The sequence below is a fragment of the Apodemus sylvaticus genome, chromosome 7 (assembly GCF_947179515.1).
Source record: "Apodemus sylvaticus chromosome 7, mApoSyl1.1, whole genome shotgun sequence".
Taxonomy (NCBI): domain Eukaryota; kingdom Metazoa; phylum Chordata; class Mammalia; order Rodentia; family Muridae; genus Apodemus; species Apodemus sylvaticus.
The window spans coordinates 34,069,851-34,086,737 of record NC_067478.1 but is presented as its reverse complement, the minus strand read 5'-3'; the positions used below and the strand labels follow the sequence as shown (position 1 = coordinate 34,086,737).

General features: G+C 50.1%; 1 protein-coding gene across 4 annotated transcripts in view; it reads left to right on the top strand.

The window, feature by feature from the left end:
* Positions 1-325: 325 nt before the first annotated feature.
* Rasgrf1 (Ras protein specific guanine nucleotide releasing factor 1) overlaps positions 326-16,887 on the top strand; it is a 104,746-nt gene continuing 88,184 nt past the window's right edge. For 3 of the 4 annotated variants that reach the window (XM_052189294.1, XM_052189293.1, XM_052189295.1), the window contains exons 1-2: positions 326-604; positions 14,698-14,804. In XM_052189294.1, the coding sequence (XP_052045254.1) occupies positions 335-604; positions 14,698-14,804 (377 nt within the window). In that variant the 5' untranslated portion in view covers positions 326-334. Of the gene's footprint in view, positions 605-6,077; positions 6,183-14,697; positions 14,805-16,887 lie in introns of those variants that run through there. The other variant, XM_052189296.1, reaches the window with a different exon arrangement.

Genomic DNA, 16,887 nt, shown 5'->3' with positions numbered 1-16,887 from the left:
CTGCCCCCCAGCCCGACGCTCAGGCCGCCCTTCCCTCAATTCGCCGAGGGAGGGTCGGGCAACCTCCCCAGGGGCTCCCGCGGCTCTGCGGAGAGAAGAGGTTCCAGCCAGGAAGGGTCCAGCCTGGAGCTCGGCGCCAGATCCCAAAGAGGCGATCTTGAAAAGGGGCGGGGCGTGAGAGAGGGAGGGAGGGAGGAGGGGGAGGGAGAGAGAGAGCGAGCAGCGAGCGAACATTTCAGTGTGCGCCAGAACAGCAGAGCGGCGCGCACCGACGACAGGGAGTCAGGTTCCTCTCTGATGTGTAAGTGCGTTGAGGTCTCTCTGGCCTAGCACCATGCAGAGACCCATCCGCCTCAACGACGGCCACGTCGTGGCCCTGGCTATGCGGGCCCAGAAGGACGGCACTCGCAAAGGCTACCTGTGCAAGAATACCTCCGACAACCCAAAATGGCAAACCAAGTGGTTTGCACTGCTTCAGAACCTGCTCTTCTACTTCGAAAGCGACACCAGCCCTCGGCCCTCGGGGCTCTACCTGCTGGAGGGCTGTGTCTGCAAACGCATACCCTCCCCCAAGCGGGGGTCCAAGGAGTCCGGCGAGAAACAGGTGAGGGAGCGCCGCGTCCCGACCTCCCGCGCGGGTTCAGGGTCTTCCATCCAGCTTCGGTGACAGAACTTTGCCCCTCTCCTCTAAGGATTCAGGGCGTCTCAGCATCTTTCGCGGGAAGGACCGGCTGGACCAAAATCGGGAGGGTGACCCTAATGGAGGGGGTGCAGAGTAGTCAGCGACTGCTAGTAGGGTGCCGCTAACTACGGCCGTCCTAGGCATGGTGAACCCCGTGGGGGCGGGGGGGGGATAGGAAGCCAGAAACTTGGAGATAGAGTCCAAAGGACCGTCTCGGGGCAAGGACTCATCACAGTCCAACTCAGAATGGTGCCCCTAGCCCTATCCCAACCCCCACCCCCACCCCCACCCCCACCCCCACCCCCACCCCATCTTCTGCCCCAAATGTGAAATTTCTTGCACCTAGGCTTGGAAAGGGTGAGACAGACAGATGTCGAAGCGCCGTGGTCCCCTGCTACACTAGCCTGGCTGAGTTAGGGAAAGGGGGGGGGAGATGCCTGGGGAGTCGGTTTTTTTTTTTTTTTTTTTTTTGTGCGATCTAGTAGTGGTGTGCTCCAGCTGGCTCTGGCCAGGCTAACAAACCCCAGGGTTACAAAAAACGCTGAGATACAGGGAGGCCAGGGCCAGCCAGGGCCAGCCAGGGCTGCTGCGAAGCAGTGGGACAAGTGGGTTCTACTTCCCTCCCCCGCCCCTTGCGCCGCCGCGGCCGCTGCAGTCGCCGTGGTAGTGCTGTGCTCACGCTCACTCGCTCACTCGTTCACTTGCTTGCTGGCTTGCCTAAACAGCAAGGCTAAAGGGCTAGGCCGCGATCTGCTGATCGGCTGTCGGCCTAACTGCGTAGTGCGCTAGTTTGCAATTGAAAGGGGAGGGGCACCTGCAATGGCTGGCTGGGAACCCTCAAGGAGAGATATCTTTAAGGTTGATATCTCTCCCCCAAGGCATTTGGTCCCCTGGCCTATGGGAGGGAAGGAGAAATACATGACAGTGTATCCTAAAATGTCAGCTCTAGGAGAGGCCTGACTGACATTGACAGGGCCCAGCCCCACCTGGCTGTTTGCCCGGATGGAGACTGAGGCCTAGAGAGGAGGAGGGAGAGGAAAGAGAAATATTGATTGATTTCTTTTGCACAGCATCATAGCAGGAGTCGACGTCGACGTAATGTTCTGAGAAGACAACCAACCAAGATCTCAAAAACATTCAGGCTGGTGGCAATTGAATTGACTGGGATGACAGCCACCCTTGAAGTCTCCTCCATAATTAGGACAGAGATCTGCACTCTGTCCCTTCTCCACTGTCCTCATATGTTGCCTTAGCTCCTTTAGTATTAGATGACGACATTTCCTGTGGAGGAGGGGCTTGGAAGGGGGGGCAGAGATTTGGGGGGAAGATTCTAGAGAATGACTAGTCAGGTGCCCAACCAGGCAGAGGCTCCCATGACCAGTCAGGTGACCAGCCAGGCTCCTGCTCCCAGACGGCAAGGAACAGCAGTCCCTTTAGCTTGTAACCAAATGGAGCCTTATGGAAGGCTCAGCTAGAACACGCAGACCTAGGCAGTGCCACAGCACACCTGTATCTACCAGTAGGTTGCACCCCCAGGCTCAGCCTGGGCCCCTCACCCATCCCCCATCTCCCTACATCACAGCTCCTAGGTGGGAAGACAGGAAACGAGCAGCAATCTTGGTGCAGGTTCAAGGTCTCTGAACTACACAAGATGAAGACCCCACTCCCACCCCCTCCCCCAGCTTCTTCCTGTGTGGCATCGTTTAATAACCAGAGGTCCTCTGGGCCTGTTCTGTGTACAAAGGGGAAATGACATTGGCTTGATGGATTCCCTAGGTCCTTGAGAACACAAAACCAAATTCTGTACAGGAAAAAATGCTCACAATACAATTTAGTGAGCTCCTAATTAGATTAGAATTATACCTGTCTGCATTTTTGGCCAATCCATTTTTCTCATTCTTCATGCTGAGAGACCGAGAACCATAGAAAGGAAGTTGCCCTGTCAAAAATAAGGGCTAGAATCGACTCTGTGTCTAAATTTAGCAAGATTGGCTGGTATCTGGTGGGGCTTCATTTTACCCAACTGTAAACCTCTGGGTACAGAGGTCGGGTCTGAGCTGGTAATCCCCCACCCTGGTAGCAGTGGCAAGGTCGAGGATTGAACACATAACAGATACATAGGAAATGTTTCTTGGGCTGGATGTGTTGGAAGTATCACACGCTACTTCCATATTTCATATCCTGAGAACTGACTGGGTGCTGGGCACTCTGCCTAAGAAGCTGATGATCACAGATGCTTGGGATTCTGGGGAACATAAATACAAACAGGGAGGCACACCAAACCTATAAAGACCTGGATTGCAAGGTGTTTTGAGAGCCAAGACTGATATGACGTCATCTCCTTCAGCTGTACCCATATTGATCTGTGTTTAAAGCAAGAGCAATACCCAGGGCTTTGTCCCACACTGGCTCTTCCCTGGGTCCCCAGGGTCGTCTGACATGAGATAGCTTCATCTTGTCCCCCGCCCTCTTAGCTGCTGTAGGGTACCTGCAGGTGAACAGGGCTCTGTTTACTCAGCCCTGACTTTCTCTCTTCCCAGCCCTGAATAGTGACTTGACATGAATTTAGAGCATGGGTCAGCATGCCTAGAGATTGGCCCTAGGAGCCCCATCCTCTTGTTTCTGAACAGAGTCATCCATGGTGGCTTTTCCAAATGACTTTAAATAAAATTTCTAGAACTGGCTTCTCGGTAAGAGATCTTGCCAAACCAACCTCAGTCCAGCTTGTGCTCCCTCACCCAGGCCAGTGTGGATGGAAGGTGCCTTATGATTCCCTTGAAGGAGAAAAAAGGTCCCACGATGGCTCGGAGCTTGATAGACTTAGGCTCAATGAGCTGAGAGTCTCTCCCCCTCTCCCCTGGGCCAGTGTTCTTACCTAACATTATGCAGAATTCTTACCTGTAGGGAACATTTCCGATTGGCCTGGTGGATTGATCTCCGTCACAGCCTGGAGACTCCAGGTGCTCCAGTTTTACAGGTGAGGAGACAGACTCCTCAGGGGCCACCCATCATAGCAGCAAACATGAGACTCGCCCTCTGGCCTCCCCTATCTGCAGCTCTGCCAGCCTCACCACCCTCCAGAGCTGAAACCTATTCAACTTCTCCACAAGCCAGGAAAATGCAAGCCAGAGAGGAGGAAAAGGATGCTGCTCTGATAGCAACACCCTTCACACACAGCTTCCTGTGATCTGTGCAAAGCAGGGATGTAGGGCAGGAAAGCTGCAGCTCCAACTTAAGAAGGATTTGTACCTGCAGGAAGCTGGCAAGGCTAAGCTAGAATGTTTAAGATGTGTGATCCCTGGCTCTGGAGAAACGGGTGGGGTGTTCCTTTACCCACCCTACCTCTCAGCCAAAACCCAAAACCAAACAAACAAAACAAAACAAAACGAAAAGAGGCTGAAGAAGGTCCCTGAGAATGCCTCTCATAGGAAGGAAACAAAGGCAGCTCTACTCCCTGCCCCATGCCTGCTGGCAGTAGAGTGAGGATCAGGGACATGTTGTATGCCTGAAAACCTAAGCTTGAAACCTCCTCCTTGCGGTTGATTTGCCCAGGGTAGACTTTGGCTCTCCACACTGAGCCAGGGTCAGATCCCACTGGTGCAGAGGAGAGCGCGGTACACCCCAAGCAAGCACAGAGCTTGGTTCCACACAGGAGCTAACTAGGGTAAGAAGTCCCCCCTCCCAAAGAGCCCCTAGAGGACTGGCTCACTCCCTCACCAGCCCCTCCTTGGAGAGGAATTTGGTCTCACCTATCCCTATCACACCTCACCTTGATCTGATTCCCTCTCAAGCAGTCCCAGTATTCTATTATTCTTATATTTATAGCACTTTTAACCTTTGTGATTGACGCACAACACATACCATTTGTACATGTTTACAAGGTAATGTTGTTACATTCTGATTTGCATCCACATTAAGTGTTGATTGACATAGGGTAACTGCTATATATATTACCTGAACTCTTTATGTTTCTTACCTGGAGTGAATTCAAATTTCTCCTTCTGCTAGCCATTCCCTAGATGATCCCTTGAAAGCAATGCAGCCTCAACACCCTTGCTCCTCCTCCTCCTCCTCCCCCTCCTCCTCCTTCTCTTCCTCTTTCCCCCCTCCTCCTTCTTCTCCTCTTCCTCTTCCTCCTCTTCCCTCTCCTCCCCCTCCTCCTTATTCTCCTCTTCCTCCTCCTTCCCCCTCCTCCTCTTCTTCCTCCCCCTCCTCCTTCCTCCTCCTCCCCCTCTTCCTTCCTCCTCCTCCTTCTTCTCCTCCCTCCTTCCTCTTCCTCCTTCTCCTCCTCCCTCCTTCCTCTTCCTCCTCCTCCTCCCTCCTTCCTCCTCCTCCTCTTCCTTCTCCTCTTCCTCTTCCCCCTTTCTGTTCCTCCTTCTCCTTCTTCTCTTCTTCCTCCTCCCCTCCTCCTACCTTTCCTCCTCCCCTCCTCCTCCTTACTCCTCCTCCTCCCACCCTCCTCCTAACTCACATCACAAGTCCCCTTCTCATACAGCCCTTCTTCCCTCTCCCAAGGCCCCAGAAGCTGCTCTTCCCTCTGATATGGTGATCTTTGCCATACCTGTGGGGTGTGGCTTCTGATTCTTCAGCAGGTCTCTCAGAAGAGAAGTGTGCCCGCACCCCTCCAGGAGCCAGTACATCTCGCAGCTCTATCACTGGTGGTGTTTGTAGCCCCTTCTTCATTCGTATCTGCAGTCATAGTCCATGACTACTTCCTGTGCTCAGCTGGTAGTCTGGAGATGGACATTTCCTCCACTAAATCCAAACGCCAGGACAGTGCCAGGCAACTGGGACAGAAATTGCATAATGGAGTGCCACAGGTCACAGGTCTCCAGGTCGCAGATGTGGAGCCCTGAAAGAAAGGATGGATTTCTGTGATATACAGAAGACCCTAATGAGGGCCTGGCAGGACCTGTCATTCCACTGGATGAGATGGAGAGGTGCAGTCCTAGGACCTGATGCCCACATTCTGTCCTAGGACTTTGGGCATGAGCACAGAGACAGCTGTGATGGGGAGCAGACAGTGAGAAATGGTACTGTCTCGGGAGGACAAGCAGGGAAATGCGAGAGGCAGGAAAAGGTTTTGTTCTCAGTTGTGAGGAGGATGCCCATTACAGAGACAGTGACCCCCAGTGGACAAAAGCAAGCCTACGTGCAGAAAGGGATGGACCCAACGAAAGGCCCCAGGTCCTAGGGAACAAGGTGATGTACTGGAAAGGTGCACAGAGAACACAGGACAGTGCCAGCTGGGTAGACGCTGTGGGCTCCCTTAGAGCCAACCTGACATTAAATTCTTTCACAGCCTGCCATGGCTTGTTAGCCTATCCTTTGTGTTCTTTGAGAGCAGCCAACAGGGATGCGCTGGGCTCAGAGTGTTCACCACAGTGCTACCCAGGCACTGTTCCTCCAGCTCCACAGACATGGATGGGAAGCCCAGAAGACTTGACAACGCTGCGTGACAGAGTGGAGTCGAAGTGTCTCTTTCGCCATCCCTGTAGTGGATCATTTATTTATCTCTGGTTCTCCTCCCTCATTCTGAGACACCTGGGAGACCAGACCCCCATGTTACTCAGAGAAGTCTGCTTTTAACTGTTTTATGTATTAATTGGGATTCCATATAAAAACTCATCTATATTAATGCTATAAAGTGTTTGACCTTTGCTACAAGTTATTACCAAATGTCCTTTAGCTGAGCTTTGGCATGTTCTAAATGCAGATTAAAATGTCTATAATTTTTCTTTCTCTTTGTTTTCAGTAGTGGAGATTGAATGAAAATTTTGTGCATGCTAGTCATAGGCAAGTGCTCTGCTACTGAGACACCCATCTACCCTGCTATGTTGTTTAAAAAACAAAACAAAACAAAATCATACAGGTTTGCTAAGTTACCCAGGCTGGTCTCAAACTTTAGATGCTCCTGCCTCAGGCTCCCAAGTAGCTGGGATTACAGGCATGAGCCACTACAACCAGTTTAAAATGTATATAATTTTGCAACATGGTGCTTTACTGAGTATTAGCCATTGAGCTCCTGAGTATGACTCTATACTTCCCTTAATGATCTCAGAAACCTTAGGTCATCACTATTAACCCATTATCAAAATGGAAAAACCAAGGCTCCAAGAAAGAATTCTACTTCTTATGGTCAAAGTTACAGAACAAGCAAACGCAGGCACCCAGATCACTCTCAACCCTAAGCTCTCCAGACACAAACACAACATAAAGACTAGCTGGATGCTTTCTTAGCATCCTCTGCCTGTCAGGATAGAAAGAGAATCAGGAAGAATTAAGAGCAGTGCTGGGGATGTGACTTAGTTAACCCAGCAAACACAAAGACCTGGGCTGCTCCTTATGCCAGGTATGGAGGTACATAACTGTCACCCCAGCATTCAGGGGGTAGAGGCAGGAGGATATCTGCATGCTTGAGGCCAGCCAAAGATACTGTAGAGAGAGAGACCTTGTCTGGGGCGGGGGGTGGGGGGTGGGAATTAACAGTGAGTAAAATATGTCATGGTCGTTTCAGTAACTTTTGTGAAGGCGGCTTTCCACTTGTGTGGGAACCTTGCAACTCTACCATGATCAAGGGAAAATACAAGGCAGGCATCCACACCCCACAGTCCTGACTCACTGGAATCTGTAGGAGCCTGGAGCTCGTGTGGTATGCACACAGCCAAACACAAGTCAGATCCCTTGATGTATATCAGGAGCCCAGATGTGTGTGAATGTGACAGATGCCCAAAACACTGCCAAGGCCCAAATGCTCCTATGAGGGCCACTGTCATGCAGAGACTATGAGGGAGGCCCAGATACCCCCACTTCTTGTCTCCAGAGGGAAATGCACACACCCCCAAACACGAAGCCTTAATTTTCTGCCTCCAGCCTTGAACATGGAGAAGTTCCCACCTCTCAGGAGAAGTGTTAGGGACTTTCAGCCTAGGTGTGGACTCAGCTTTTGTTTTACACACACACACACACACACACACACACACACACACACACACACACACACACACACCAGATTAAGATATATTTCAATCTCTCTGGAATCTCTAAGTCCCCATCACTGTTAAACTGGCTACCATGTAGGAAGCTACAGCAGGACCTGGCAGGTGTAGCACAGTTACAATGTCCACATATGCTTTTTTAACCTTTCTTCAGTGAGGCAGTAAACCAGGTCACCAAGGTGCCAGGTGAAGCAAGTCCACAAAGAGCTGCATCTCCAAAAGCTTTTGACATTCGTAATAAGCTACTGAAAGGGGAAACCGATGCCGCAGGCCACTGCTTGGTCTCTAGCACTGCACCACCAGAAGTGACCACTGGAACAGGCTAAGGGTGCCCTTCATTCTCATGCAGCCCTGTGACACACTGCTGAGAGAGTTATGTAACACCTCAGTGCAGTACCAACCAACACCTACGGAGTGTGTGCTGTGCCTGGGTCTGAATTCTCAATGCCAAACACCAAAAGTCAGAAGTGACACCAGACCTCCTAAATTGATAGGGTGGCTGGACATGCAGACCAATTGTTAAGTTAGGTGATTTCTGCTTTAGAGAATAGGTTTTGCTAACCTCTTGGGCAAAGGCAACGTCTTTCCCCCACAGAAGGAGTTAATCATTTTCTAGATGACATCTCCCAGTTGACTTTCTCCACAATGGAAAAATCCAACTCATATCTTATAAGAAAACCTTGTCAAACCTACTTTTAGGAAAGTGAGTGGATGAATTTGTATCATCCTTCACTGGGATTCCAAAATTCCTTGTAGAAATGCAAAGAAACCTACGAACATTTCCAGCTACAGGCATAGTTATCTAAATGCCTCCTGGGTTCTTCAGCAACCTCCAGACGCTGATACGATGTTTGGAAGAATGTGACCACGGGCAGTGTTTGCAGACTGCCCAGTATCCCTTTGCCCCCAGCCTGCCCTTCCAAGACCTTCTTTGCCCTCTGGCCAGACTGTTTGCCATCCAGAATCTTCTTCCCTCTGGTCAAATGTGTGGAAAACTGGGAGGGGGAGAGAGGGGAGAGTTCCTGACGAGCCTTACTGTATGGATAGAGGTGAGGAGAGGTGTGCAGTTGTGTCAGAGGGCTTCCCTGCTGGCCTGGGCAACAGCAGACAACAGGCTAATTAGAAGACGTTCAGCTGCCCCGGAACTGGGTAAGCAAACGCGGGGATGGCTTGCATGACTTCAGCAGAGACTTGAAGCTGATCTTAAGGGCTAAGTCACTGTCCCAGTCAGCGATTCTTGCTGGCCCTCAGTGAAAACCATGCTCAGGAGACTGCCTGAGGGAGTCTGAGTATCTATGTCCTGACTAAGCACAGCACCACCGAGTCTGGAGACCAAATAGTCAGTAAGAGAAGCTTACAAACAGCCACTAACTTGTTAATTCTATCAATTAGTAGTACAATTGGCTACTATAATTGACCCAAGATGAACATTGACAAGACTCTCTCTCTCTCTCTCTCTCTCTCTCTCTCTCTCTCTCTCTCTCTCTCACACACACACACACACACACACACACACACACACACACAAAACACACACACAAAGGAATCTAGTAAAATGGCTCTTCCCTTCTGCCTCTAGTTTCTGAGAAGAGCTTATTATCAGTAATGTCCTATGTGCTCTTTCAGAAAGGACGCGTATCAGATCTGTGCCTGTGGAACAGAGCGATGGGAAGATGGAGCAATGACCTGAGTGTGCAGAGGTCTACAGAAGCAGAGGGTCTCAGCACACAAGCAAGGGGGAGGATGCCACTCACGGGGCAAGGCAGATGGGAAGGGGTCCTCAGCCAGGCCTTGGAAACAGTGCTTTTCTGTGGTCCTACTAAGTACCACAGCCACGTGTCTCCATTTCTTCTCTTTTGCCTACGCTGTAGTGAGTGGGCTCCCATCCTTTCAGAGAAGTCATTTCTGACTAAGAAACAGCCCTGCAGTCTGGCACTATGCCTTGTGCTAGGCACTGTCCCTGTTCTACTGAGTGGGTGACCAAGCTCATTAGAGCAGTTCATTAGTTAATTGGTTAATAGCATGAGCCTCAAAGCAGGTGGTGCTGAATTTTCCCCTCTGGAGTGGGTAGTGGGGCCAACAAGACGGACGAGGGACAGGCATTTTATGAAAGAGACGTTGATGCCACAGGGACAGCAGGAAGGTACAGGGCAGTCCTGCAGCCAAAGAATTACTTCTGGAACATATTTAATATACAACCTTTTTGACTTATTGATTTGCTCACTTATTTATTTGAGGCAGTGTCTATGTAGCCCAGGCTAGCCTCAAACATGAGATTCTCTTGCCCCAGCCCCTAGAGTTCTGGGATATGTAGAACACCAGTCCTATCTCTGTTTTATTTGGGGGGTTTCTATTAATGTCCCATAAATTCAGAATTCACAAGAGTCATACTTGGTTTGTAGCAGGTGTTAGGGTTTGGAGTTCATATGTATTATTTCCTCATGGGGACTTCAAAATAACATGTCACTTCTGTGGGCAATTCCCTCTTTCAAAATTCCTGCCCCCATGGGGTAGTTAATGCTGTGGCTCTTAGGAGCCACTTGTCATGTGAAGAGTAGGGAGATAAGGAGTAGGTAGTAAACAGAAGGACAGGAACCATGACCAGCAGAGAATTACAGCATCTAGGCAGGAAGGCACGGAAAGAACAGAAGAAGATGTGGTATCTTTCCCAGCTCAAATAACCAAGATATGGATCCTTACAGAACCTTGGCTCATCTAAGCCAGAAGCTTGCTCGCTGTTCGAGACACAGTGACAGGGGACAAGCCTTACCCTGGGTCATGAGAGCCACTGTGGAAGGGAGAACTCTGTGGCAAGCATTCCCTTCAGCTTGTCTCCTTGTGAATGTATGTGAGCCAGTCTTGGGGTGTAGCTACCCTCCAAGGGGTGAGGCTCTGTAGAAGATACGAGGGTTTCTGCACCATGGGGAAGGCTCAAGAATGATTTTCAATATGCTCCTGTGCTATCTATCACTAGTCAGCCATGAGATGGGCACTTCAGACCCCCGGGAGCTCTGTACATTTAATGCTGCCCAAAACTTGGCCCCAAATCTCTAGACTGGATCCGGGCCTGAAAGATAACAATATTTTTATAGCACACCTGCAGCAAATCATACCAGCCAAGAAGTATCCACAATAAATTAGGCTCAGCTGTGTGGTCCAACAAGCCTACTAAGGGGGTTATGCTATAAAGATGGTAAGAAAATCAAAAGAGTAGCAAAAAGTCAGGATGGCACCAGCCTTCTCGCAATTGGACCTTCGGAGAGTTGTAAAAGGAAGAGAACCTCTTCATGCCCATTGCATAGATGGAGAAGCAGGGATACGACCCACTAACCAATGCTCCAGCTTATCTGTCTAGCAAAACGTGCTGGCACAGGATTTATCCCAAAATACAAGGCCCTAGGGTTTTTCCTTTGCTGTCCTCAGAATAGATAAGAATATGAACTGCCCTTTCATTTCTCCTTCCTCAGTGAAGTCAGCCATTTCTTCATCTCGAAAGAAAGTAAAGAGGTGGGAAGGTGGCTCACTGGGAGAAGTGCTTGCTGTGCAAGCATGGGAACCCGAATTAGGACCTCCAGGACCATGAAAAGGTGGCCTCTGGGTAATCCGAGCACTGGGGAGGTAGAAGGTGGGAAGAGCATTCAGTAAGAGACTTTCTCTCAAATTTAAAGTAGAAAGCAATTGAAGAAGACAGTCTCTGACCCACACACAAATTATACACATACACACTCATGCTCACACACACATGAATACACACACACAGACTCATACACACACACACATACGCACACACACACACACACACACACATACACAAAGTGAAGAAGTTCTTCCAAATGCAGTCTCCTTTTTCTTTTAACCCCATACAGAAATGGAGACTGGAGTAATACACATGTCCCATCACCTTTGTCACACTTTGCTTGTATGGGGCAGGTGAATGATACACTGTGTTACCCACAATGGCCTGGAAAGCCACGGTATTGCAACCCTGACTCTTATATGTCCTCATTCTCCAAAGTCCCAAATCAAGGGGACACTGAACCTGTCACAGCATAGGCCCCACACCTATAGGAGGCAGCAAACAATTAAACCAGAACCACACATGCCCTCTGCGATTAGCACCACATGTCTCCCAAGCTCAAGAAACATACCCATACCATTGTTACTAGCCAAGGGCCACAAAGAGCCGTTGTGCAGTGTGGGAAGGTGTTTCCATTGTCCTTTGGCATCTGTGCCAAATTGTAGAGAGGAATCTTCCATCTGGAAGGACTACTCACCAGGCGCCACTCATGGAAGCCAAGGTTGTCCTCGAGGGCTGCAGAGTACAACAGGAGCCCAGATGGTAGCGTATGTCGGCTTTCCTATAAAGCCCTGCCAATGTTTCCAAACACCTGAACTTCACAATAAGATGTTGGCAGGAGAAAAGGAGCAGCAAAAGCCAGTGCTTTCTTAGCTTGCAGACCTCAGGGTCCCAATTAGGTGCAAAAGGGAGTCCCTTCGCTGCCACCTTTTCTCTAAATCCTTGTCTTCCCTCATTTTCAGACCCAGGAGCATTCATAATCTTGGCTATTCTCACATCTCCCCCAAAATCTTCTCTTACTTTAACACCAGAAGCCCCTTCCCAGAAGTTTCTCTAATCACCATCTTGGGTGGGGAGTAGGTGAGAAACAGGCTGGTACAGAGGAAATGCTATCACCCTGTGTCCGTCCCTGAGCTCTTTGTATTTGGGGGAGCCTATTCCGGTGATAATTAAAATAAAACGTCAGATCCAGACTCCAGCTAACCAAAAGCAACAAACTTACAGCCTTGCCCTCTCCAGGGGGGCGTTGCTCTGCTCAGCATTATGACTGCCACGGGGCGTGTGCTCAGGAGAGTTGTGTCCAGTCATTATTAATGTGAGCCAAGAAAGAGCCACAGTCTCCCTGGTGCCTTACAGAGACCTGAGAGACAGGGTAAGGCGGAGCCTCCTCACGCCATTCACCCTCTCCTTCAGCCGTTTATTGCTCACTCAGAACCAGCACAGAGTAGGACTGAGAACATTGCAGAACATTCAGGCCCTGACCTTGCGCAAGCCAAACCTCACGCATGGGTCAATGCCTCTCAGAAGCTCAAACATTGGAGAGGAAAAGTCAGGAAAAGGAGACCTGTGCCTGGCAATCTGCATCCCCAGGGGCAAAGGTCAGGCCCCAAGCAGGAAGCGTGCCAATCAGCTCCCTCCTTTGCTCTCCACTCACTCGGTGCCTCTAAGTGTCAGGGTCACTAGGGGAAGGCAGAGGATGACTGCAGCACTTGGTGGCTATGGGAGAAGGCAAGATCTGGTAAGATGACATTTTCTAGGCTCCTTGCCTCTCTCGAGATGGAGAAGGAGCTAAGTGGCCACCTGCAGCTCCTCTTGTAACCTGCTTCCTTCCCACAGGGCCAGTGCCCACTAGAACTCTTCCTCAGCTGTTCAAGGCTGGAGTGGACAGTTCACGTGACAAGCCCAGTTATCTGTTTCTTAGGAAACAAGGGATAGTACTAACTCTGCAATAAGTCTCCCCACCAGACCCCTAATACACCGTAATACACACACACCACCACCACCACCACCACCACAAGTAAGACACTAAAATTAGTTTACACATCTCGGCTGGTGCTACCACTTCCAGCCACTTGGACACCAAGGCACTGAAACACGGGCGCCCTGTATGGCACACCTCCAAAGCTCAGGCCCAAGGTCCTCCGTCACACCTTACCCTGCTTCTTTCTAAGAGCCAGAGCCGGCAGCCTCCGCTTTAGGTTTCCTGTCCATCCCTGGAGCCTCACACTCTGTATGCTCATCTCCCACTCATCCTGCCCCCCAAGCCACCCACAGAGCCCTATCTGTGGCACTTCTGTTACTCAAACCAGAAATCAGGACCCCCCACCCCAGCTCCTCTTGCCTTGTCTTCTGCACCCCTGAGTTCCTGCGTGTCAGAGCCCCTCAGCCTTTCATCTATCTGTTGTACATCTCTTCTACTCACAGCAGGCCACAGGCTCCGGGTACCTGTGTGGTCGCCCACAGGCTTCCAGCCAACTTGAAAGAGAACCAGGACTCAAGACACACCCTTTTCGGTGGCTGCCTTCCTCTGTGCTACACAATCCCTTTCACCTCGAGCATAATAGCAATCATATGGCATTAATTACTGCACACACTCACATCATCCTTACTTAGTGACAGGTGGTGTTCAGAGGGCTTTATGGGTACTTAACTCCTATAACAACCCTATAGATGTGTGTCTCTGATCTGGCTCCTCAGCTCCCCAGAGACCTCAGGGAGGCCGGCCCCACCATTGACTGAGCTTGAAGTCAGACAGCTGAGCCCAGCACAGAAGTGGCTTATGATGTAATTTTCTGGAGACTGTACCATTGATTTGATTCTTTCACCCCCAGCTTCTAGATGAGTTCTTAGTCAATTTCCATGGAGTAATTAAAGACACGCTACAGTAAATTGGTACCTAGTCCCCCTACAGAGATGTCCTCTTGGTGGGTTTCACTGGCTGTCCTTCCAGAGTGCCTGAGGGTTTCAAACTGTTTTGGTGGTGGTGGTGGTGGTGGTGGTGATGGTGGTGGTGGTAATGGTGGTGGTGGTGGGGTGGTGGTGGTAATGGTGGTGGTGGTGATGGTGGTGGTGGTAATGGTGGTGGTGGTGATGGTGGTGGTGGTAATGGTGGTGGTGGTGATGGTGGTGGTGGTAATGGTGGTGGTGGTGGGGTGGTGGGGGTGGTGGTGGTGGTTTGTAACTGGCTGGCAACTGTTTGTAAAGGCTTTGTAGGGTTTGCCTCCTTATCACACCGTAGGCCTAGGTTATGTTATGTCACACAAAATCCTTTTAGATTGAGCACTTTAAAGTACTAAATAGAGTAGTATTCCAGCAGACACAAAGAATGCATCTGGGCACAGCTGCTGCAATAGCAGGCACTCAGAAGTGCAACTGGGAATGCGATGGAATTTGTGGGCACCCTGGTAACTGGAGGCATCTGTGTCTTCTTCTCTGTGCAGTACTATTACTTTACAGTGTCCTTCTCCAATGACCAGAAGGCCTTGGAGCTGAGGACTGATGATCCCAAGGACTGTGACGAGTGGGTGGATGCAATCGCTCATGCCAGGTATGTTTCACCTTACTAAACTGTCTAGGCAACAGACACCAAACCAAGCAAATTTCTGCAAGTCCAAGCCTCAGAACAAGGAGGTGGGAAAGGAGAGGGGAACATGGATGCTGTCAAAGCATCTCTTGTTGGGATCCAGTCTAGGCCGCCCCAGAGAATGAGAGTACCACAAAGTCCCACTCCGTTCTAACCATAGAGCCCCATCTTGTCTTAGTTAGGGTTTTATTGACCACAGTAACTCTTATAAAGGTGAACATTTAATTGGGGTTGGCTTACAGTTTCAGAGGTTTAGTCTGTGATCATCATGACAGGAAGCATGGCAGTGTGCAGGCAGACATGGCACTAAAGGAACCAAGAGTTCTACATCTTAATCCAAAGGAGGAGACTGGACAGGTCTCACACTTGCCATACCTTTAAGCATTTAAGACCGAAAAGGCCCACCTCCACAGGGACACACTTCCTCTAACAAGGCCACACTTCCTCATGGTGCCATTCCCTATGCACCAAGCATTCAAACACATGAATCTATGGGAGCCAAACCTATTCAAACCACCACATTTCACTCCCTGGTTCCCTGAGGCTTGTAGCCATAACATAATGCAAAACACATTTAGTCCAACTTAAAAGTTCCCATAGTACATCAAGGTTTCAACAATGTTTAAAAGTCCAAGGTTCAGAGTCTCTTTTGAGAATCATGCAATTTCTTAACTGTAATCCCCTATAACATCCAAATAGAAAGGTCGGGTCGGCACACAGATGGCCCACCGAGCAGCCCAGGGCCTGGGGGCAGTCCAGGGCCTGACGGTCTGAGACCCCTGCTATGTCCGCCTCGGGCTATGCCTGTTAGCCGGTTTGGTTTTGCCTGCTAGGACTCTCTGGCTTCCCATAGGCAAAATGGTGGCGGCGGCCTGCGCACTGGCCCAGGCAAACAACCTCCTGGCCGGATTTGCACCCCGGTGCCCCCCTCCCCCCCCCCCCCCCCCGCCAGCTCAGTGCCTGGGTGCAGGCCAACTCCCGTTGGGCTTAGACCCCCGAGATGTTGGTCTCGGGTTGTATTTGCGTACCTCAGTCTGTCTGATTTCTCTGGCGTCCAAGAACCAATATGGAGGCCTCGTAACTGACTGGCAGGAGGCAGAGTTCTGATGTGGCTTCTGTGTGGTGAAAGGCGCTGTAAATCCTCTGTTGCTTGCAGCCCGGCTGGCCAGCGATGGCCAGTGGTCGTGGGCACAGGGTCTGCCTGGACCCTGTCAGCTTGGTTCTACTGCTGATGGCCCTTCCTCTCGACCAGCCGCTGCGGCTGTTACTGCTGCCGCAGTGGCTCACCGCTGTCAAAGATAGCCTTTTCAACAAATGGTGCTGGATCAATTCAAGGTCAGCATGCAAAAGAATGCAAATTGATCCATTCTTATCTCCATGTACTAAACTTCACTCCAAGTGGATCAAGGACCTCCATGTAAAACCAGATACACTGAAACTAATAGAAAAGAAACTAGGGAAGACCCTTGAGGACATGGGCACAGGGGAAAAAGTTCCTGAACAGATCACCAATAGTTTATGCTCTAAGATCAAGAATTGACAAATGGGACCTCATAAAATTACAAAGTTTCTGTAAGGCAAAGGACACTGTTAAAAGGACAAAACAGCAACCATCAAATTGGGAAAGGATATTCACCAACCCCACATCTGATAGAGGGCTAATATCTAATATATACATAGAACTCAAGAAGTTAGACCCCAGGGAACCAAATAATCCTATTAAAAAATGGGGTACAGATCTAAACAAAGAATTTTCACCTGAAGAAATTCGGATGGCCGAGAGGCACCTTAAGAAGTGCTCAACATCATTAGTCATTAGGGAAATGCAGATCAAAACAACCCTGAGATTTCACCTTACACCAGTCAGAATGGCTAAGGTCAAAAACTCAGGAGACAGCAGGTGTTGGTGAGGATGTGGAGAAGAGGAACACTCCTCCACTGCTGGTGGGGCTGTAAGATGGTACAACCACTTTGGAAATCAGTCTGGAGGATCCTCAGAAAACTGGACATGAGACTTCCAGAGGACCCTGCTATACCTCTCCCAGGC